Source organism: Pomacea canaliculata, linkage group LG9, assembly GCF_003073045.1.
Source record: "Pomacea canaliculata isolate SZHN2017 linkage group LG9, ASM307304v1, whole genome shotgun sequence".
NCBI lineage: Eukaryota > Metazoa > Mollusca > Gastropoda > Architaenioglossa > Ampullariidae > Pomacea > Pomacea canaliculata.
Window position 1 is genome coordinate 16,474,495 of NC_037598.1, and position 23,937 is coordinate 16,498,431.

The 23,937-nt window shown below is 39.1% G+C and overlaps 2 protein-coding genes across 2 annotated transcripts; one reads left to right on the forward strand and one right to left on the reverse strand.

Moving 5' to 3' along the window:
• Positions 1–1,158: 1,158 nt before the first annotated feature.
• LOC112572202 (LHFPL tetraspan subfamily member 3 protein-like) lies at positions 1,159–11,044 on the reverse strand. Its single transcript, XM_025251773.1, is given in 5 exon segments — positions 1,159–3,013; positions 5,205–5,443; positions 7,546–7,619; positions 10,390–10,721; positions 10,723–11,044. Coding segments are annotated over 5 exon segments (732 nt in total). The 5' UTR covers positions 10,801–11,044; the 3' UTR covers positions 1,159–3,004.
• Positions 11,045–11,547: 503 nt separating this feature from the next.
• On the forward strand, positions 11,548–22,773 carry LOC112572635 (origin recognition complex subunit 5-like). Its single transcript, XM_025252401.1, has 15 exons — positions 11,548–11,738; positions 11,937–12,533; positions 12,867–12,959; positions 13,247–13,447; positions 13,769–13,843; positions 14,948–15,059; positions 15,368–15,498; positions 16,487–16,535; positions 17,004–17,094; positions 18,027–18,091; positions 18,360–18,475; positions 18,763–18,813; positions 20,314–20,424; positions 20,803–20,915; positions 22,519–22,773. Exons 2-15 carry the CDS (start codon positions 12,399–12,401, stop codon positions 22,562–22,564), a joined length of 1,389 nt encoding a protein of 462 aa, XP_025108186.1. The 5' UTR covers positions 11,548–11,738; positions 11,937–12,398; the 3' UTR covers positions 22,565–22,773.
• The last annotated feature ends 1,164 nt before the right edge of the window (positions 22,774–23,937 follow it).

Consider the following 23,937-nt stretch of genomic DNA (forward strand, 5'->3'; position numbering starts at 1 on the left):
TACATCGCCAGGCCAGACACTCCTCCCTGTAGATGTCGCTGTGTATGAGCTAGAGATGCTGCTAAATGAAACGAAAACAATATTTGAAATAATCAGTCTCCATGTCTGTGTTGGTATGAGAATGGTGATTTTGCAAACTTTCCCCGATATTTGCATGGAAGTCCTCCGTTCTACTGGAATTTTCGTTGGCTCCTGTATGGTCGCTATAATAGTCAGCTGCAGAAAAAGGCTTGTGTGTGTAATGTTGAAAGAGTAGCCTTTCTCGTGGATGGAGAGGATTCAGCGATCCATGACAGTTCCTAATATCTTTGTGAATGAAAAAAAATAAAACCCACAGTGTTATGCTGTGTTTGCCTCAGATGAAGTACAGCTTATGAGCTTCGTTCTGAAAATGTCTCTCGGAAGGTCTCCCCTCGCATTTCTTAAAGTTCAAGAACTTGTCACTGGTGCTTTTGTCATCTCGCGCGAGCTCTTCCATTTGTTTTTCTGATCCTGGTGTCCTCACATTCCAAGGACTGGCAGTCATGTTGTTCTTGGCAAGGAGGTCACCTGTGGCAGACTTTACACCTCTGCCCAGGTGAACAACAAAAGACGCAATTCTTGTTGATCAGGTCGACGACCGATCTGGTAAGATTGTGGACATAGATATTATTAAGATGTATTTGGAAAAAATGAGACCTGGCAACACTTAACCTTCTCCTTGTGTTTTTGAACACCGCCAACATTTTTTTAATTAGTCCGCTAGTTTGGGATATCTTGGTCTACCCGGTGCCTTAATTTTCGTCTTATAAGACTCCTATTCCCACTGATACCGTGTTAACAACAAGATTTGCTGTAAATGTTTACTCCCACAGCATTTATCTTTGTTAGGATATTACCTACACGGCAGCAGGGCCAATCACCCGTGGCTAGAGGATGGTGCACTTGCAGAGGGAGCTGTATACCACTCAACCACAGGAACACACAGTAACTTGCAGGAAAGCGCGCGATGATTCGAACCTGACCCCACACTTAGCTTTGGTTCTGGTAATCTACTCATTTTGGAAAAGCTCTGTCTATAATAATTAACCACCGGAGCTCGCGCGCGCACACACACACATACACGTGTGCGAGCAAATAATGAAAGAGAACACACACATAAATGAACATGCGTAAACCTTTTTTTTTTTGTAGTAAAATAGTTTTATTCATGTTTGAAATGGAGTTGAAGTGTACTTTATTTACACACGTAGAAAAACTATACATCTGACAATATTTAGTCCAAACAACCACCCTGAAGAGAATATAACAGATATAACGTTAGAAGCTGTTACCCGACTAAAAGCCAACATGGTGTTTGGTATTTGCTTTAATTTTCCTGTAAGTGTCTGTTAAGTTCTCGTCACCACTATATGCTTCACATAGGTTGAGAAACAAAGGATCTAGTCCGTTTGTTTACAAAAGAACAGATTAAAGAAAAAAATATACTGATTTATGCAAGAAAAACAATAAAGCATTGTACCACTGTACTCTGTGAAATGCCCACACGTTCGGAGCCAGCAATTGTGCGCATATGCAAATAAGATAGTAGAATAGTGTGTGTGAGGGCAGAGAATAAATGTTCCACGCCGGCAAAGCAGACAGTCCTATAAACTGATGCCATGCAGAGAAAGAATACCATGCCCGAGACGAGATCTGAACCCAGGACACCCAACCCTCACTGTATTGGTGACATGCGCTAACCGTTGCGCCGCTGGGCGCCCATATAGGGAGAGGGAAGTTGGGAGGAGGAGGAGGAGAGGTGATATAACGACGAACCACGGAGTTACATGTATATGGCGAACTAAAAAAAAAACGAGTGTAGTCGCCAAGACACTTGCTAAAACTTCCCGAAACTTTCACTCATTCCCTAAACAGAAATAGCTTACCTCATGCTGACCATTTTAACATTTTTGAAAATTAAGTGAGAAAAACTCTATAGTAAATTAAACCGTGCAAAATTTATTGTAATGGCAGACGAAAACAATATTTGTCTTGGTTGGTTTTGTAGGACAATTCCTTAACATAGATGTGATTTCATACTATGAGTGGAAGGGACGTGGGAAGAGGTACCCGAAGAAACCACCGATGGCCACCCCTGTAAACAACGATCATACCCAAGAGAAATGCGCATGCCGCGAGACGAGATCTGAACCCAGGACCTACCATCCTCACTGCAGTGGTTCCAAGCGAGCATCATGCCACTGTACTAGCCAAGATTTGCTTTCTTCAAAAACTGTCAAACGATTTGTTGCCTATTGACTACATGGATGTTTGTTGCCTATTGACTACATGGATGTTTGTTGCCTATTGACTACATGGATGTATCAACCATCGGGTTGAGATGTAGTCACGTACAACGAATGTTCGTGTGCACTTACACTAATGTTATCCTCTTCATAGACAAGCAAGCCCCGGGGTTAACTGCCAAAGTGGTTTCTAAGTGATCACGAGTTCTTGTTACAACATAAATAAACCGTAAACATAATCAAAATTGGATTTTATCAGTAAGTCGCTGCGGTAAATACCTGCTAATTAAAGCACACTTAGGTTATTAAAAAATGTTACACTTGGTCTAATCAATGAAAGGTTTCCTGTTCCCCTACCTTCAAAATACAACAAAAGAATAAATAGAAAAGACAAGCTAATAAATAGACAGATAGACATAATGTGAAGCTGTGAGGAAGACAGCGAGAAAAAAAAAGGAATAGTAAAAAGCCTCAGTAATCTCTTGTCTAGTTAACTGCTGGTGAAAGGCTATGAAGTTCTGTCAGTGATGAGGGCAGGCTTCACATAGTGAGTTGTAAGTGAGTGACCGTTTCCTGTCCCGCAGGGTTGTTGGGAGGATGTTACAGCTGGAAGCCCCTGGTTGAGCGTGGCTTGTGGGAATGGTGAGAGAACTCGCTGTAGCGATCCGTCTCTCCTCCGGGTACAGCCAACACCGACGGCTGGATGGGCAGGGGCGGCTTGCTCTCCGGGTAACCGTTCAACTCCGCTGTAGACAGAGCAGTCAAGGCCGTGAACAGAAGACACATCGGAACAGTGAGAAAAATACAGGTAGAAAGATAGGAACATCAGACACAGTCGGACAAACCGAACGACAGACGTACCAAACAACCCGGTACACACTGACAGAATCACAAGACGCACTGGTAGGTACTGACAAAAACACATGACAGAAACTCTCAAGGATGATGATGATGAGCAGCAGGAGGAGGAGGTAGTGGTGGTGGTGGTGGTGGTGAGTAGTGGTGTGGGTGGTGGTGGTATTTGTAAAGAGCCTTTCCCCGTGTGGATGCAGAGCTCAATGTGCTGCACGCGAATTTAACACTTAGTCATACAAGAAACATAAGCGTCAGCGAACACAAAACCCGATGGGAGGGAGAAGGAGTGTCTGACATAAACATAAGGACACAGTGGTGCTGGCTGCCGGCAGAAGTAGATGTTACAGAGACTGACAGAAGCCCGAGACACCGGCCAAATTTACTGATAAAGGTTTGACAGGCAGTAAGGCGACTCGTGGGTTAATGACAGATTTTTTACTTTCAAAGAAATAATCTGATCGGTATTAGAATCAGCTACAAATCATCGACAAGGCTTTGTACTAAAAATGGACTTTAAATGTGCATTTCCTCGTCGAGTAGCCAGCTCAATATGCTTCACAAACGAAAATGACACAAAAAGACACTAAATGGCAGAAATAAGATATGATAGTCGCGTGGAGTGAGCGGATAACGGATGTCCAGAACATGGTGTTACTTTGTGAAAGTTCAGGTCTGTGCTCCATACAAACCGTGCCTGACATTGCTTAATTTCGGCGATCGACCGAGAACCGGTGTGTTCGACTTGGCATGGCCGTGGGCGAGCTTGGAAAACAAACTGCTTGCAGAAAGTTACCTTTTTACTGTCTTAGCAACGGTAGTCATAGTCTCTCTATCCCTTAAACTCATTGTAGTCGCACCGGCAAGGTACAGCCAATGGTCCCTTGTTTAAGAAGTCCTCCCGAACACATGTATAAAGGGCTTTTAATATTTGTTTCTTTCTTGAACTTAACGGTACAGGAATTTAAAATATATATGTAGCTCGTTTAAAAATATGAATCATGTCTCTGCAAGTTACTTCCCTTGGTTTGTACGACATCCGCGGGGCAAAACTCTGCTGCACGTCTGGTGCTTAGAGCTAGGAAACGGACCACACCACCCCTCTACTTCGTTGTCTACACTGGCTTCCCATCCGTTCTGGCATCCTACAAACCGTCCGTGCTGTGTTTTAATTTCTTTGCTGGCACCTGCCATGATTATTTCTCTGAACTGCTCTTCCCTTACATCTCCTCGTCTGATGATCCTCTCCTTACTCTCCTGTCACCAAAACAATATATGCCCCCAGAATTGTTTGTTATTGTGCAGCCAAACAATGAACTCTCTCCCTTTTAATATCCGCCGCCTACCCACTATTGAATCCTCTAAACGTGCACTGAAAACACACCTCTTCTGTAAACATTACTCCTAACAACCTTTCCCATAATGTAGTCCTTTAATTTCACACCCTTCATTTTTGCAATATCATTACTCTCAGCTCTTGTTCTTGTTATTTGGTTCCTCTTTGTGTTTTCTGTATTGGTTTTATTATTCGTTAGTACTGTTGTTGATTCTTTTATAGCTCATATGTTATTTGTTTGTTTTCCTGTCCCTCGTATGCTGTCCATGTTTCGTTCTTTTTCTTAAGTGCTAAGAGCATGCTCCTTAGGAGTGTGAGTATGCGTTTTATAACTGTTGCATTTATTATTATTATTTGGTGAATGTACATCATTCTCACAAATAAAACGAGTAATAAATTAAGCTTTAACCATTGAATGAATGAACACACAGCAAAATAATAATCTGAACATTTTTTTCTTTACAAATGAAATAAACTGTGCAACTCTCTCTCTCTCTCTCATACACAACAGACAGAGACATAACAGCTGTAACACTTCCTAACAATTTTATCTATAAACTATTGAAGGGAAATTAGTAATAGAGATTAAAAGAAAGTAAACAGGCATGCCGGCAGACTGGCAGAGCAATGGGTGGCTTCTTTATAAACATTCGACAGGAAAATAGAGCGTCAACAGTCTATTTTGTTGTAAGAGGATGAGAAGGGCAAGAAAAGATCGTGAAAAGAAAAGTGATATGAGGAAAACCTACACTTGGTGACCGTGCTGGTGGTGGAGTAAATCTCGATCTTGGCACGCTTAGCAGCGAGAAGAAAGCCAAGAGCGCCAGCGCCGCGGCGTCAAATATGCCCAACATGGCCAGGATGTAGGCCCAGCGGATGCTGCACTCCCCGAGCCGGTACTCGCTGGCAGTCGTGCCGCAAATCTCTAGCACTTCCGAGCTGCCCCAGCCGTTAGGGTAGATGACACATGCCAGGAACATAAAGATCGCTGAAAGCAAGTACAAGAAAAACTTTGATTATGAGGTTTTATTTCACTATCAAAAAAAATCAATCATCGTCGATCAATTAATAAACTTAGACGGGCATCTGACTTGGGATAATGAAAATCACGAGGCAAGGAAATCTAATCTTTTTTAATTTTTAATTTGTATAGTGCACTTCCCAGTGTGGAAGCGAACCGTGACCGACAGATTACAAACAAAGTTAATATACAACAGAGAAACACAAGAGTCAGCAAACGGATGGCACCGTGGCAAGCATGAACGAAGTGTATGAATGAAACCAAAGAACTGAGGAGAGAACAAAAGAAAGATATTTGTTAAAGAAGTGAGTTTTGAGGAATAAACACAACTTCAGTACCACAATTTGACATCTGTCTACAAGCACTGTGTTACTGGCCCTCACAACAAACTTGACCACGCCCGCTGAGATGATGACGACAGCGGTGAGCAAGTCGAGCAGACCATGAGTAAATAAACATCAAAGCTCCCCCATTAAAATATAGGCAGCGGTATTTTAACTTCTTGAAGATTAGTTGTGCAACCGCATACAATGAAAGAGGGCGTGTTTATTAGTTTTGATTCTTTAAAGTTAAAGCACGCAAACCGGATTTATTAGAGGCGGAAGCTAAACGGTCAGCAGGAGTAACCAGTTTGGAGGTAAAATCTCGCCTCCTTGGTCTAAGAGCTCTTCTGAAGCATTTGTGATTTAATTAAAGAAGCATTTTCTACGCCTACAATTTTTGGTGAGTTTTGGTGCGCAAAACCGCTGCTTCCATATTTTCTTGGTTCATTTTGTGCTGACCATTCAAGACTTCACAGACAATCCAAGCCGAAAAAAAACGCCCAAGAAATACCCTCCCCTTCGGCTCAGTCTTTCTGATAATAGTCAAGTTCCAGAAGCTTCACTCAGTAATGTGTCATCATCATTATCATCATCATGTCTCTTAGCTTCGATTAGATTTGGGTCATGTGACGGTTCTCTGGGCTGAATGACCAGTTCACTTTGAGGTGATGTTTGGTTATTTTTTTTAATTTTTTTATTTTTTGTCTCTGTCTTATTTTACATACCTTTGCTGCTCCCTACATAATCTATTTTGCAAGGATTTTAGTCTAGTTTTTCGCCCTTAACGCTGCTTTGCGCTGATGACGTTAGTGTTGTGGACCGTTACATTTTCCAAGGTCAGCAGACGACATTATGTGTGACGACAATGATCAGGGCCGTGCTTAGGGCCAGGCGGACGAGGCATCTGCCTAGGGCCCCGCGGTTCAAGGGGCCCCGCGCTTTTGATTGTAACCTATTGACGAACGTTACAAATAAAATTAATCGTAGGCTTATGTTGTAATGTGTATCAGCGTGCTTGTCAATGATAAAAGACGAGATATCCCTGAGGAAAAAAGTGACCGATCGTGTGACACATGCAGGGCTAAGAACGGGCCTGACAATGATGTACATGTACATCAAACTAACATCGCTCTCTCGCTCTCTCTCTCTCTCTCTCTCTCTCGCTCTCTCTCTCTCAATTTAAAAAAATAAACAAATTGTCTAGGTTGTAAGGTAGTGGGACTGGGCTAGCTAGCTGGCCGACATGACAAAACTTGAACTAGCCGTCACCGAGGCTGCCAAGTGTTCCAAATGTCGTGCAGTAACGCGCCGACTTCTCAGACTTAGATTAAAACCTCGCGCTGTTTTCATAGCTTCTATGGTATTTACTTATTGTCTGCACCGTGTGTCTTGTCTCTTGCTGCCTGCTCCACTTGTCTGTCACTTGTTGTCTGCACTAATTAAACGCCCGAGTCGCTTGCCTCTCGTTAGACTCAAATGAAGAGTGATGTCCCTTGGCCTAACTGGCTGGAGGGTGGCTGCTCTCCCTTACTTTTCATATTTGTCCGTTGATCTGCGTGAAGTTTTGTGTCTAATTTTCATCAGTACACATGTTACAAATATTTGATACGTTCCTAGATAGATTTCTGTGTCTGTGCCACTTTTCATCTTTTCCTGTTCCATTTTATTAATTTTTTTCGGTTATCTTGCTCCATCTTGTCGTTACTTAGATTTGAGATCTGTGTATCGGCAGTGTCGACATCAAACTTTGATTGCCTTCCTCCAGCTGCTTCACAAAGTCGAACGGCCTCAGCAAGCTTTGTGTGGCAGTACAGATCAGTCTGCAATGATTGACATCATATGTATCTCCGGTAAGCTTCAGTGAAATATGCCTACTAAGACAAAATTGTTTAGTGTCATCCTGCATCTTCCTCCATGTTTCTGGTCTGTTGTCGTGTTTGATTCCTTTGGAGAAGCAGTTGAACGTCTGCAAAAAGCTGCGAGAAGACCGGCAGCTGTGCAGTGTTACACATCACCAGCAGTGTGGCACCACATGATGACAAGGCACCAAACAGAAAGGGCTGGACAGAGATGTGCGACAGTCTTATCTCTCATTATTTGGCTCGGTCCTGTATGAAGGACTAGAAACAGGCCTGCAAGAGAAAGAGTAAAGCAGTGACAGAGTGTCTGGGAGTTGTCAGCTCGTTCTACCCAACCACAGCAAATAGTTCACATCGTCCATCGTTTCCAGACTCTGTGTTTGTGTCTAGAGAGTTCATTGAGATTTAGGTGACATTATCTGACAATGAGAGGAAGGCGATGTTCAGGAGAAAAGTTGATGGTTACCAAGAGTCAGAGCTCACGTTCTTAGTGACACGGCCATCGTTTTGCCGATGCAGGCACTGCAGCTGCTGTTGTCAAGGCGTTGCACAGAATTATTCCTTTGTTTGCCCGAATCTGTGTCCTGAGGTTTACCAGTCCATACACCACCATTATGTTTTACAACAGAACTTATAGCCACTACCTTCATCGATATCACATGTGGGAAAGTTTTATATCAGACTCTGATGTCAGTAGCGTGTCTTCCATATCCATCTGTTCCCTAGTTTTTGCAAGTTGCACCCCTTCATCCTGCAGGGCCTGCTGGATCCTATCAGGTTGGATCACTAAAGAAAGGAGGTATGCCTGTTCCATAGAACTAGCAGTAACATTTTTCTACTTCTTCTATGACTATAATATATTAATTAAAATTATATTATTTAATTATTATTATATGTATAAATTAATATTATGTGCTTACATGCCTATATGTAAAGTGACTTGAATCTGGCTGATGCTGGAAACAGTCGCTACGAAAATGTACTATTTATTTATTATATTTATAAATGAGAGGTCGCGAAAATGATGTCCAAAGAAATGTCCACATTTTCCACATTTTTTTGGCGAAGTCATCAGAAGTGCCAGCTGCTGCTGAGGAAAAGGCATCGTCTTTGTTGTCGATTTGTCTGCTTTTTCTCTTTCCCAACTTGCGACTGTCTTTATCTTCCCAGCCTGTGAATTGTCTAGTGTTATGGTAGAGACCAGTCCTCGTATACTACTTGCACCTGCAAGAGCTGAGAGCTACAGTCAGTCTAACTCTTCCCAGGTGCTGACCAGCTGAAGGATTGTAGTGCTAATGTACTCATGTGCTGCGTTCATCTTCTGTCACCGGCTTCATGCTAATTAATGTTCTCTGTAATGGTGACGGTAACAGGGGGGATGGGGGAAAGGAAATAAAAAAATTGAAAACAATTATTTGCCGTGCAAACTTTGCTCTACAGGGAAATTCTTTCCCTTTCCTTGAAAATGCGAACTGCACGTGATCACAGCGCTGACCACCGGCAACTGCGCTGTGTGCTCCTTTGCTTGCTGCTTCTATAAACAACAACACCTGAAGCAACTCACCTCTGATTGTGTCGCCATACTTACTACATATGATCGAGGCAGTCATTATGATACTTCCTCAATTAAATCATAACCAAGCGACATCTAGGTGAATGAAATCAGCTTAACTGATTATTAAAATTAAAACATTGGTGATTATTCCAAATAAAATTGCATTGTATACGAAGTGGAAAATCGTTCTAACCATCTTTATAATTTTGAAAATGCATTGAAGTCACAGTTTTTGTTGACGTTATACATGTCATTATGTGACATAAGAGCCTGGTGGTACAGGCCCCCTTGAAGAAAAGTTGGATAAGCGCAAGGTCATGCTGCTGATGCTGGTCAGGAGTAAGACAAACATGATAAGAAGGGACTGTTGATGTCGAGCAATAGAAAGTCATATGACACGACACGACTGAGCTATCTAGCTTGCTTTGGCACGTAAATATGTAAAATATATACACAGCCGAAGATGGCATCAACCGATAAGTGCACCTCGTTTACTACAAGCGACTAAGTTAACGTTCTGTTGGTTTTAACTATCACGGAACTTATTGATGACGAATTTGTTTCCTCTCTCTCTCTCTTTTCCCTCTTTCGTTCTTTGTTATTGTAGTCTAGCAGTATTTTACCTTCTTTGGACAAGGGCAACATAAGATATATAATTGTTTTGCTTATCCAATAACCCTTGTGTGTTAGCGCAAGTGTGTTTGAGTAATTGAATGTCGAGAGATAGTTGGGTGAGGGAACCTGAAAAGCAGCAGATACTGACATAAAATCTCATTAGCATAAGAAAGCAAACACACTGAAAATTAAATATAAGCTGTGGTGATTTCATGTTTGCAGACATTAAAATAAGTACACACACAAACCCACATCATTGTGGTTCCTAGTCACTGTTAAATCAAAGATGCCACACATAATAGTTGGGTGGAAGTTGTATGAATAGTTGAGAAATACGGGGACTCGACTGGTTGAGTATATGAACGAGAAAGACTTCGAAGCAAAGTCTGCCTAATTTTAAGATTTTTCCATTAAATATTCTAGATCCAATGTCGTATAGAATCTTGTTGTTTTAAGGGAATAAAAACTGAGCTACTCTTCTGCAAGTATCTATCTATAAAAAGTGTGTTATGAGGGATACAAACTGATTAACAAGCGTGCCTTAATATGTTGATTACTCACCCGAAATAAACTTGCAAAATACCGGAGAAGATGAACACTGCTGTTTTCTTGAAGCAGAAGAAGAGGAGTAGACCAGCCACGACTATCAACATCAGTAAGGCCGACACTCCCACGAAAAACGTGGCGGCACAGAAAGAGCCGTTGATGATGGTGCTGAAGTCTACGAAAGTGCCGGAGCAGCGGTACACACCATAGTTATCGTCTGGATAGCAGTGCTGGAACACTCCCAGATGACCGTATCCAGGGCTGGATGGGGTGTCTCCGATCCACTGCGGTTGAACAAAGGCAACAATGTTGAGTATACACCAGATGATGGACAACAGCCCCCATAGTAACAGCAACAGCCCTATACTCTCGCATGTAGCGAAAGTGGTATATTTTGGCGGTGTCGGGGTTGAACTTGGGATCCATGTTTCTTCTTACGATGGTCTTTACAGCTGTAACAACGGCCGGGCGACCTGCCCCGGAGGTGATCTGGAATTCTGTGGCAGGAAATTATCAGTGTTTTAGAGAGGTAGCGAAGAACCACACGAAAGTACGAAAGGGTGAGGCCAGTTTTCCGCTCAGAGTTTCTCGTCGCTGTTCGCACTCATGTCCTATCCTACAAATAGACCAACAATATCAGAATATGTTTCGGCGCTGCTCCGAACCTGCCAGACAGGTTTTGGTCGAGGGACGTTGAGAGAACTATATAGTGTTGAGACGCCCCCGACATGCTGAACAAGTCTAGGGCGTGGTATTTTTAGATGCTACCTTCGTGTGTGTTTATAACATTATGAAAGATTTTCCCTTTTTCTCCTCTAATTCATACTCTAATTCTTGGGTACCATAATTATGGTATATATATGGCTATATGCTTGCATTTGTGACACCTTATGAAAACACTGCTGTTCTTTTGAAACTTTGACATTCTTGAAACCTTTAACATTGGAATGTATCCTTATGCCCATATCCCGATCTGTATATATGCTTCCGTACGGATATCATGTCTCTGTCGATTCCCAGTATCGATCTGTTCCTACCCTTTCTGTTCAGTTCGATCATGGACATGAAAAGGTGGATTGCTGTCTGCCAAGACCAACTCCGCCTCTTACGAAGTGATCCGCTGATAGTCTCGGCGAGCCGTAAGAAAGAATGTGACTACACCGGAAGCTTTCTTGTATCATACCTCGTTTTAGCAGTTAACTGGAAAAAATCGTCTGCCAGGATCGTCCAGGGATATTAGTTCGAGGTTCGATCAACTAATCAAAGTCGCCCAGTACCGTCCTTTTATATATCCGCCATGACATAGATCAAAGTCGAGAACTTGTCGGTCTTCGGATTAAGGAACGGCTGATCATCAAGTACATGTAATACTTTTTATCATCCCTCAGAGGCAGCAATTTTTAAAAAATAAAAGTAGAAATAAGAAAATTGTATTAAGGATTACAGAAAAATATTTCCGTCCATGCGAAAGCTATATTATTAAAACTCTAACACCACACGCTACAGTACGGATCAGTAAATTATTATTATTTGCTCAATGAGATTTTCAACTCTGTTTTCAGTTGTCCGGAGGTATGGGAAATTACGAAGTGGGAGACCGACAAGCATCGGATTCATCGCTAGCCTATGTACAAATTGGAGGCTGCGGACATCGCGACCTCCATTCTCAAGCGAGACAACTCTCGTTGCTTTCCCCAAACGGCGCGAATTAAACTTTCCTCGTTGGTGTTTGGTGCTGATGTGGATGTCTATCTTAAATCACACTTTCCTCATCTATTTTAGAAGTTCGCACACGTAATATTATTTGAAAAACTGAATTTCCTGCTGGCAGGCCCTAAAACAACAATTAAAGTGACGAATGTTAGTGGATGAGAGAATGTAGATTCATTTTCTGAAAGCGACACTCGACGGACATGGAGTAAGGCTTAATTTCTCATCAGTTATGACCGTACGCCACATGTGTACTAGCTAGCGTTTGGAAAGGATTTCTGCTTTGTCAGAATAAAGTGTCATCGGTCAAGGGAATGGCTTCTGCAGAGAGCTCAGGGTCAGCAAGTTCTAGGTACATGGGAAATGATGAAGACCTCATGACAGAGATCCATAAGAAAATATTGTGTCGTGATCGTCAGATCAGAATGCTCCTATCTTTTTTCGGTGAGGTATGCATATACAATTTGTTAACGATCTCTCAAAGTCTTAGTGAGGTCCTTTATGGTGTGCAATGATAAAGGCCGAAATATTTGAAAAATGGGTTATAATTCAAATAAGAACGAAAGTTATCCTTAACATGCAAGTTGTGTGTATGAGCAGAGGGCTGTTTCTTATTGCATTTGCATCCATAGCATCAACTTTTTGTGGCAACCATATGTTTTATATATATGATTTTTTTTTAATATGTGCCTGGCTATAACTGCCGGAAAAAATACATTTTTCCTTAAGGTAAATTAGTTACAAACTGATCTTGTGTTTTTCTGTCTGTTGTTGTGTTCCAGAGAAAACATAAAACACCAAGTTCCATTTTCATCTATGGCCACACTGCAACTGGAAAGACATACATTATAACAACACTGATGCACATATTGCAAGTATGATGCTAAACTCGATGAGGTTTTTTTTTTTTTTGCTTTATGTTGTAAGATATATCGCATGTGTATTTTTTGAAAAACACTAAACATGTTTTTATCATAATAAATATTACTGAACTGTCACAAAAAATAAAATCTTTTAAAACAAATGGGAAGATTGCTCCATTCTTGTCATAGTATTTTTATCAATGACTTTATTGTCAAATTAAGATGTGGACCTTAAAACTAAGAGTGCAAAGATGTTATAAGGATCTTTTTTATACTGCTTATATTTATCACTTTTTCAGCTACCAAATGTGTTCAGCAACTGTATAGAATGCAGCAGCTCTCGCTATCTTTTTGAGCATATTTTGAACAGCCTGCCAGCAGGCGCAGCAAATGGGGAAAACAATGATAAAAGGATTTCATGTGACAATATGAATGATTTTGTTCGCCTTCTGAAGTTGGAAGTAGGCAGAAGACAGTTACTGGATGAAACAATCTACATTGTGAGGCAGACTATGGAGAGAATATGTGTGTGTGTGTGTGCTATTAAATTAAAAATGTCTAGTGTGTGACAAACAAGATAATGTGAAGTGATATGTTTCCTCTTGAGTTCTAAATTCTATTATGGTGTAGCAGCAGCTTGTGCTGATTAAAGAAATCACTATATTGAAAAGTTTCCTTTACTCCTCAGTCTTGCACTGTTGGTAACATATGGTCTGAAATTTAAAATTGCTAAACTTGAAAGCTTGAAATTTAAATAACCTGAAACATGAAAACAAAGAAATGTGTACTACTTTGTTTTCATAACTCTTGTTACCTTGCAGGTGCTGGACAAAGCAGAGAGAATGCGAGAAATGGAATTCAATATTATTCCAGCCTTTCTTCGTCTTCAGGAATTGGTATGTTATAGGGTGTTTTTTTTTAAAATTATTGTTCAGTTATAGGCATACATTGAGTAAAAGACACTTGTCAAGCTAGCCGTTAATAGACCAGAGATACTGCCATCCTCAGCAACTACATTGAGACTGGCTCATCATTATGCAAATGACTGGATGTTCGTTCATATATTTTCTACCTTTCAATAGTTTCAAGCTGTGGGGTTGTGGGGGAAGAGCAAAGAATCCTAAATTAGTGGTGATTCTGCTGGTGCCATTCTCTCAGGCTTGTCTTTGTTTTGTTGCCTGGTGTCACTCGGTTTAAATGAATAGTGGGGTGTACAAGTTTCTTCTAAGGATTAAGTAAGGCTAGTGCAAGATTTTATTTTGGATGAATACCTCATTTCCATTTTAAAGACACACACCTGCAAACTTCACCATGTATAGAAAGAGGTTGACAACCTCAGGACTTTATAACAAGACGTTTGTTTATCTTGTGAAAACCTCAGCCAGTGGCAGAGCTGGAACCGTAAGTGAATGAGGTATATCTGGTTACAAACATGATGTTATGATTTTGACTCAAAGTTCTACTGACTGAGCAAGGGTGTATTTCCCTCACCTCTTTCTCTACCCCAATGCAAGATTAAAGGTTGATTGCCCAAGTAGATGACAGATGAAGGTGGTTTAAAAGGTGGGAGGTGGGGGAATATGACAAAAATCAGGTCATATCAGTTATCTTGCCCACCTGCTGTCTGTTTCCCCCCACACACACACACACTTCCAACTTCCGTTTCTCTTCCCAACATTCTGTAACTGCAGATTCCTTCAAAAGGTCTCTAAAAATCAGCCTTGTACCAAGACACTTTGTACTTCTTGCTTGTGTTGTTGTATGTAAGTCTGCAGTGTGTTATAAGTTGGTAGCTGCATGGTAAGAATGTGTATTGTTTGGGTGATAAATGTATTTGGCATCAATGCTGTAATGTTTGGAAAGTATTTTATGTTATTTTTATGTAGCAGTGTATCAGGAGTTTGATGTTTTTTTCTTCTTGTAAATGCTATGAAGCTTCCAAGGGAGGTTAGTTGGGGGAGGGGGTGTATTAATGCCCTAAAAAATTTTTTTTTTTTCAGACAGGTCTCAACATTTGCACAGTTATGCTCAGTGAAATTGTGTGGGAGAAATTTCGTGTGGGAACAGGATTTTGTGAACCATTTCCTCTTCATATACCTGACTACACTCAAGGTTACTCACATGTTTAAAAAAAATACTTTTTAAAAAGTTTTTTTCACTTTAATCCCTTTTAAAATACTCTTTTTTGAAAAACTTTACAGCATATTCTAGCAGGAGCTTGAGCGCTTCTTTATGAAAGATTGAAATACGTATATGATGGAAAAGAGATATGACTGTATACACAGCTATTCTATCAGGAATCTCTTGTTATCAGCATTACCTCTTTCTTTCTTATGTTTATAATTTAGTTTCATTAGAAAATTAATGGGATAGCATGGGAAGATACATTGCTTTTAACACTTGAGATATGTATGCTGCAGATGAACTAGCCAGAATAATGATGCTTGACTGCCCAGGCGGATGGAGTACTGAGACTTACGGCAACTATGTTAGCCTTTTCCTGTCTGTGTTTTATCAAATTTGTCGAGATCTTAGAGAACTAAGACACATGGTGAGTGGCCTTCATTCAGAATATCACAGAGTAACAGCACCAAAATGGTTGGATCAAAATAAGATTTTTAGAGTCTCTGTGTTAAGTTTAAAATCTTATTTACTTCTGATTATTCCATCATTCATTATATTTATATTGTTGAGGCAAGATGAAGATTTTAACAAAATTTTGTAAGTATTGTGCAATTTTTTTTTTTAATTTTTCACTTTCCATATCATTACATTTTTTAGATCAGTGTGTTTGTATTAACTTCAAGCATAAGTAATCTTATAAATAATGACATATAGTGGATGGTAATTTAGTTCCCATGGATTAATGTGAGATGATCTGGCAATTCATTTCTTGTCTGAATGGGTCAAAATAAAATAAAATCATTACCTTCATTATTAGCACATGGCACAAAACATTAAATAAAAAAAACTCTGTTCCATGAGTGCTACTTGTAAACAGGCCTGACGAGAGCAGGGGTACAGGTGGGGGGTTGGTGTACCTGGGCCCATGGCTGTGAAGCGGGCCAATCCGTGGGTCAGCAGATTTTTTCCTTTTCTTTTAAAGAAAGGTTGACATAACATTCTTCACTCAGGGGATTTTTTCTGCGTAGCGGGTTGCTACAAGTTTTATCCTTTAATATCATGTTTCCTCATTTACTAATCACTCAGATGCAAACAACTCAAGTTCAAGTAGTGATTTAGATCACAATGCACTTGTCCTAATGTTTGCAGTCTATATTACGTTTCTGAATGAAATGTAGATTTTGACAGTGAATTGTAAACATATTATTATACGTGAGAAAGTGAAATCAAAAAATAAAAACATTTTCTTTGCACTTCTTTATACCCAGACAAATATGACTGAATTATTTTTATGAAATTTTTATATTTAAATAATATATATATGTAAAGGATGCATTACTATAAAATTGATATAGTCACCTGATTATGCATAAATTTTAAGCATTTAAGTGCTCCATACTTCATTGTATTTTCAGGCTTTACTGAATTTTCCCAAGTATACTGAGCCAATTAAGAAGGGAGAAGGTGAGCAAAAATATTTCAACAGAATTTCGTCAGAAACTGTAGATTATACAATTGTATAAACATTTACTCTTGACAGTTGGTTTCATAGCAATCATTAATATTTTAGATGTGGCTTAATACATTATGCTTTAGATTTAGATGGGGTTTAACACGTTTTCATAAATTTATAAATTTTTTGCTCTCACATTTTGTCACCTGTTAATTTTGCCACAGTCAAGCCAAGTACAGTAGAGCATAATTGGTGCAGAGAGGCATCGTATAGTTGATGCAAATACACTCTTAATTTGCTTACCTCTGGTTACATGAAAGTTTGCAAGGCTAGCAGCTTGTTGGGGGTAAATCTCTTAATGTTTAGTAAGATATAACCAGAAGTACTGTTTGTGTAATAATGTTTATATTTTGTTAAATATCCTATCATTTTGTTTACTTCACAAATGAGTTTGTAGATGATTTTATTTCATTGATCAGCAACAGAAAAGGACTCTAGAAAGTTGTGGCGAAATATTGAGCCTCATCTAAAGAAAGCGCTACAGACAGTGTATCTTAGAGAAGTATCCAGGTGAGGTGTCAAAGCATGATTTCCTTTTAATTTCTTGATGGATATGCATGGTACATTTTATTATTGCTATCTAACAGTAAACACCTGTTAGGTAACTTTAGATCAAAATGTTGTGTGATTATATAGATATAAAAAACATTATGTATCACAAGCCTTATGTATGACACTGTATAAACACCATGCACTGCAGAAACTTCAAATCTGTTAGCGACTTAGGACTAACGTTAAAGCATTTAATATGTTGCTGTCATAAAAAGAATGGTTTCGTTGTTTCAAAGTCTTTCCTAATTTGAGAGGGAAAACTTTATTTTAGTGCAGTTCATTTCCAACCACAAAGAAATACATATAGCTGCAGAAACTATGGTGTTAAGTGCTATGTTCTTTATTTATTTTTTTTTTATGGCTTTTTTCTGCTTGAGCTATGTTTCCATTTGAATCTGTGATTCTTTTGATTATCTTTGTGTGAGCTGAACATTTGCATATTCTTAATCTCACAATATTTCTCAGTTCTCATCGGCAAACACATACTAGTTAGTGGTATACCACATAATTTAGTTGAAGATATGGCATACTATGTAATTTAGTTGTAGATTTGGCATACTACATAATTTAGTTGGAGATATGGTTTAATACATCATAGTTCTAGTGAGAGCTGTGGCTTTACAAATCATGCTTTTAATTGAAAATGTGGTTTAACGTACAAGGCATAATCTAAATTGAGATATGCCTGACACCTCATATTTTTAGTCAGATGTGGAATACAGCATTATAATTTTCAGTGGAGGACATGACATATCATATTCTTCACAGTGAGATTGTTTACAAAGTAGCTTAGTGTGGTTAGGGTTTTTTACCCCTAGAACTAGAAGAGTTCTCTAAGAGGATAGCATGACATTCACTGAGAGGCCGCCATGTTTTTATTCTTATGCTAGTGCCCAGTGGGAGAAGATGCAGAACATGTCAAATGAGGAAAATGAGGCCCGAAAAAGTCATATAGGTAGGAATCAAACACTACTTTTATACTCTTTTATAAAAAAAAAAACAGGTTAAATGAGTTTCTTATTTTGGGTTTGCATTGAGTTTTGTCACTACTATAGTGTTTTTCTAAGTGAAAAATGTCTGGTTCAAAATATTTTAATAATGAAAACACAAAAGAGATTTTGTACATCTTTCTGATCAAAGTGTAACTTGCTTTTATTCATATTTAATGATCGCCTCAGAGTAAAAGGCAGTAAAATACAATCTCTGGACTGGTCTTTGTACAGATGTTTGTTCCACTCGGAGTTACCTAGAACTACCCTTTTATCCCAAATACCTGCTGATTGCTGCATATATAGCATCATACAATCCAGTCATTTCAGACAGACGATTTTTTTCAAAGGTCAGTGTTCTTATGTTCATCCATATTAAAACATTTTGATTTTAGTGATTTTGTGGGGTTGTTGTTCCCTTTCTCTATACTCTATCCTTTCACATAACATTATCATGATCTCTTATAGCAGTAGAGCATTAGAAATAAGTTAAATGATTGCTACATTTGGGAGGTTTTTTTTCCTTCTTTAGAAGAACATGTAAATTTGTTGTGGTTTCAAATGACTTATAAATTAATTAAAATTAAATTAATATGGAACTGGGTTAATGTAGTAAGATGATGCTGTACATGTGCAGAAAGCAAGCAGAATCAGCAAGCGTTCAAAACTGATAAAGAAACATGAGCGTGTAAGTGTTGTTTAAATTGCATTTTTGTTTTGGTAGACTATTGATATTATAAACTTTATACAAGGCTCAAATGAGCATTAACACAGGTTCAAAGTTAACAGATTTTCATCACATAAACAACAAAATCAGATTCTTGTTCATCTATCTTTAGTTAATAATGCACTTAACCTTGATTAGATGAGGTTACAGCAGACATGATTCAAAGACTGGGTTGGTATTAGTCTCACAAGCATGTCAGTGACCTCTGAATGCTTGCCAGTCGAGATTTTCATATTCTCACATTTTGTGAACATACTGGTCACTTAAAATCAGACACATGACAAATGACCGGCTTAATTAATCCCAATAAGCAGTCATAATTTGGGAAGTGTGCTCAGTTAAGGGAAAAAATAGAAAAAAATAAAAGAAGTGCAAGTTGCAAGATGAACATCAGACAGAGGGAAGGTATATAACACAAAAAGTATTGGAACCAATACCGATCCCTGCGGAACACTGTATGTGAGGACAGAAGCATCTGAGTAACACACGGGTTTGGTCCGTGAGATAGGATTGAAAAAGAGGATAGGATTGACAAAGCAACATCATGAATACCAAAAGACTGCTGAAGTCTGTGTAGAAGTGTAGAATGATCCACAGTATCAAATGCAGCTGACAAGTCTAACAACTCCAGAAATGACACTCATCAGCACTGAGGAGTAGATCATTCACAACTTTTAGAAGTGCAGAATCAGTACCATGGTCCTTTCTATAAGCTGACTGGAATAGATTAAGAAGATTATTTTTCTCCATGTGTACAATAAGTTGGGAAAGAACAATTTTTGCCACAACTTTAGACAGAAAGGACAGGTTGGAAACTGGTCTATAGTTGCTTAAGCAGTTGATCTAAAGATGGTTTCTTTATAAGTAGGCAAACAATAGCCAACCTGAACTTGGGAAGAAAGTGCCCAGACATGTGAGAAGCATTAATGATATGGTTTATATATGGTAACACTACTAACAGGGCATCTAGACAATCATCAAGTAGAGAGGAAGGAATAGGATCAAGCTCAAGTTTTGGAGCTGCTCTTCAGACAAATTTCCTTAACAAACTCTTAACTGACTGGCTCAAAACCACAGCGTAGGACCATTGTAAACTGTATCTGACACAGGTGAAGGAGAAGGTGGAACAGCAGCAGAATCAAGCTTCAGTACAATCTTATTGGTGAAGAACTCTGCAAATTTCTGTGGGAGATCTTGCGCAGGAAACACTAATGACCATCCTTAAGACATGCTTACAACACCACACATCCATGCACATGTATACAAACACACACACACACACAAAGCCAACATTTCATCTACTAGGATTGGCGAAGGTACGAACAATTAACCCTTTGTACCTGCCTGTAGTATAGTTTCCTTTTTACGAGAATATGAATATAAGAATATATCAAGTTTTGTCTGACATGAACTGGCCCATGACAAGCAGACTATTAGGATTTTTTTACAATTATTTTCCAGGCTTCAAACCATCTGCTTGGCCCAAAGCCATTTCCTCTTGACAGACTGTTGGCTATTTTCTACTCTATAGTGGAAGACAAAATTTCTCCTTCTGCCATTATTTTTTCTCAGGTAAGGTTTGCCTTACCCATAATCATTGAATCTTTGTTTTGGCATTAAAAACGATTGTGCGTGCATGTGTACATACATAGACATATATATATATGCATATATGTAAATATACACGTGCAGGCACCTAAATTATGCAGATATTTGTAAAACATGTATTGTATTATACAATATGTATTATGGATTTTAAGTCTTAAGAACATAGAAGATAATCTCAATTCAGATAACATACATTCCCACACACACACAAATATTTTTTCATAGCATATGTGCATTCTAGTATACACCCAGAGGCTCCCTGGTGTGTACCTATCTATAACAATATGTATAATGGCATATCTATTGGAAATTCTAGCCATCAAAACTATTTTTCACTTTCAGATCAGCAGCCTGGTCAGTTTACAGCTGCTGGGTCAGATGTGTGCTGATGGACAGATAGACGCTGTTCGCTACAAGTGCCTCGTGTCTTTAGACATGATCCGGTCTGTGGCCAGGTTAGTGTAATAGTACATGTTTCGTCAAAACAGGGCTGCTCACATTGCACATAAGTGCAAAGCTGACCATACAGTACCATTCGTGTTGCCAGTTCATGCATGCCTTGACTATAATGTTGTCATACTGTGGATTACTAGCCTGCCTGAGACCAGCCAGGTTAGTCACTTTGGTAATGAACATGCAGAAATCCTTCACATCAGTCAAGACAAAGTTGAATGCCACTCCTTTCCCTTTTTTGGGCCACAGTCCCTGGAATACCTTCCTTCACATTTTGTACAATGACCTCCTGAAGTTCTAATGTTTTCCTGAAGAGTCAGCTCTGTGATGAATGCCTTCAGTAGCTGTCTACTCCACCTTTTCTTACTGTATTTCATCTCCTCCCTTACCCACCCCCTTCCCCATCTTTGTTTTGGTAGTTTGTGTCTGGCTGTATTTGTTACTTGTGCTGGTTTATTGCTCAGTTCACTGTCAAGTGGTATGTAAACACTTTTATCATCATCGTCATAACAATGTTCCTATGATGAGACAAACCAGGTCAAAAATACTTAAATATTTAGACGCATATATCTTTTTGTAACAGCACTATTATGTATTTAGAGAGGTCATGTTTGAGCCACTTTTTCAAATCACAATGGGGCAACTTTCTCCACCTTGCTTCTCTGGTTATAATCTTTGCAGCCTGGTAAATGACTGTCTGTGCACCTTTTCCCAAACATGCATGCATAGAAGAAGTTCCCCTAATGAAATTTACAAAATAATTCTATGCATGCACATTTAGAATAAGGTACAGAGCAGTAGATGTAAATATGAGACAACTGATAGACACAGTTAGGGGTTGAGTAACAGGACTGTAGGGGGGAACAGTAGCCCTTCTGCCTCCACTGCCCACCAGACTGTCTTTAGCTTCCTGCTGGCTGTGATAAGAGGCTAAAAGGAAGGGGACACTAGGCCACTACTGTCATCATATCTCAGCAGCTGCTAAGGGGCTAACTTATCTCCAGAGGCTAGACCTCTGCGTAAGTATAGGGTTAAGTGCATAACTGTTGAAGCAACATGTTCAGCCAGCTGTTTGTGTTTTAATTGGTAATGGCGTGATGGGTTTTTTCTTTGGCTTAATTGTTTCAATCTGTAGCCAGTGTGTTGAGATCTTTTATTTAATATATAGAGTGTGTATTATGTATTTCAAGTACTCTTATAATTTTAGCTTGGTTTTATTTTTGCAAGGATCAGTCCTTGTTGAACATCTGACTTTTTAAAAAAAATATATCACACCAACCACAGATGCATGGTAGTGATAAAGTACTGTGATAACCGATCAATCGGTTGATGATTAAGTCAGGCAAGACCATGAGTTTAGATTTGTCTCTAATTATTTGAGACAGTCCACTGCCCAAAAGTCAGCCGTCATTCTGAAGACCAATAGTAGAGAGAATATGTGCCTTCTAAGATCCCTTTCAGGCAAGATGGACAGATGTCATGAGCTGCTCTAATAATTTGATGAAACATACTGTGAAACAGTTATTCCTTTAAAATCGGTCCCACAATCCAGTTGTTTTGTGACAGTGTATTGTGAAGTGTATTAGTCTTTTTTTCTGTGTGCAGGACAGTAGGTTTCGATATCATGAAGTACCTGTATGACTTTGTGTAATGAGTGCTGCCTTCAAGAGTTACATCTTATGACTGCCATTTAGTAAACCGGAGGATGAACCAAAAGACAGTTTAGTATTGTGTAGTAATTGTGCAACTTTGACAAGTGTTAACACTGCAGTCCCTTTCTTATCACTGCTACTTTACTGCTATGAATGCAGCTAAACCACCACTACCATGAAAAATAAAATTTACGAGATATACAGAGAATTTTGTGTTGCTTTGTGATGGGAAATTCTTATTTCTGGTATCCTGCCTTTTGCTTTGCTTTCAATATTGATAAATAAGGAAGATATATGGAAATATATGGATATTACAAAATCAGTGGCTCTTTTGGGCAAAAAACATTTAAAGATATTTACATGCTGCCTCTTCATCATGAATATTTTGGACCTTCTCCCTGCACTGATCAGTAAAAGCTAAAGTTATTACTACTGGAAACAGCAAAGACATTTGCGTTTCAAAAAGCTTTAAAAGTACCATAAAGATGATAAACAGAAGACCTTTTTGGCCTATGTATTGTTTGTAAATAAGTGTATGCAGGTGTGTATGTGTGCATGTTCACGTATTCTTCAAAATATATGAGATTCAGATTGTGTGAAGAAAGTGACATTTTGTTATGCGGACAAAATGTGATAATGTTTGCAAGTACTTGGTTATAAACAAGCCCAAAATTAGCCCTATTTATAGTGTGACTGAATCCACTGATGCCTGAATTTTTCTGCTGTCTAAAATGAAGTGTAAACTTTTGTCCCATTTGCATGAGAAATGGCCATCACTTGAAAATGTATGCTCCTTTAAAATACTTTTTTGATTTAGCTTTTCATTATTCTAAAATAAACATTTAAAATGAGAATTGGTATTTATTCTTAAATTATTTTTGTCATTAACCGCAGACATCCACACCAGTCGTGTAATTGATAAAGATGCTCTAAAAAAAAATCAGCTATTTAATGCTGTTCTGGACCTGCCACTGGGGTTTAAAAGTGATTCTTAGACAATCCACATTTGGCAGCAAGGACATCTTGGCAAAATGTTGACGTCAAAGCCTATAAATGGCAAGTTTAGAGGAGCACCTTGATCCCATAGAAACCATTTTCCTCAGAGTAAGAGGGAAGTAACTGGGATTGTAAACTTGAAAAGGTGCTGTGTTTGTGTCTATAAACGATGTCGGATCACTTGCTGTGGAATACTTCATCAGCATAACTTGGTCATCTTAAAGTTGTCTCAGGCCTCATGCACATAACTCATAAGTCATATAAGTTATGTGCACAAAGCCTGTGATAAGACAAGTGAAGCAGTAATCACAAAGAGCTCCATATATTGTTTGAAGTAGCTGCCATGCAGTAAGGTGCTGCCAGCCTTCGTCACCTG

Excerpts from the sequence above, each read along its gene's own strand:
- LOC112572635 (XM_025252401.1), top strand. The coding sequence starts at position 12,399 with ATGGCTTCTGCAGAGAGCTCAGGGTCAGCAAGTTCTAGGTACATGGGA. Across the intron at positions 13,448-13,768 it reads TGGATGAAACAATCTACATT|GTGCTGGACAAAGCAGAGAG; the intron begins GTGAGGCAGACT and ends GTTACCTTGCAG. Across the intron at positions 17,095-18,026 it reads TATCTTAGAGAAGTATCCAG|TGCCCAGTGGGAGAAGATGC; the intron begins GTGAGGTGTCAA and ends TTCTTATGCTAG.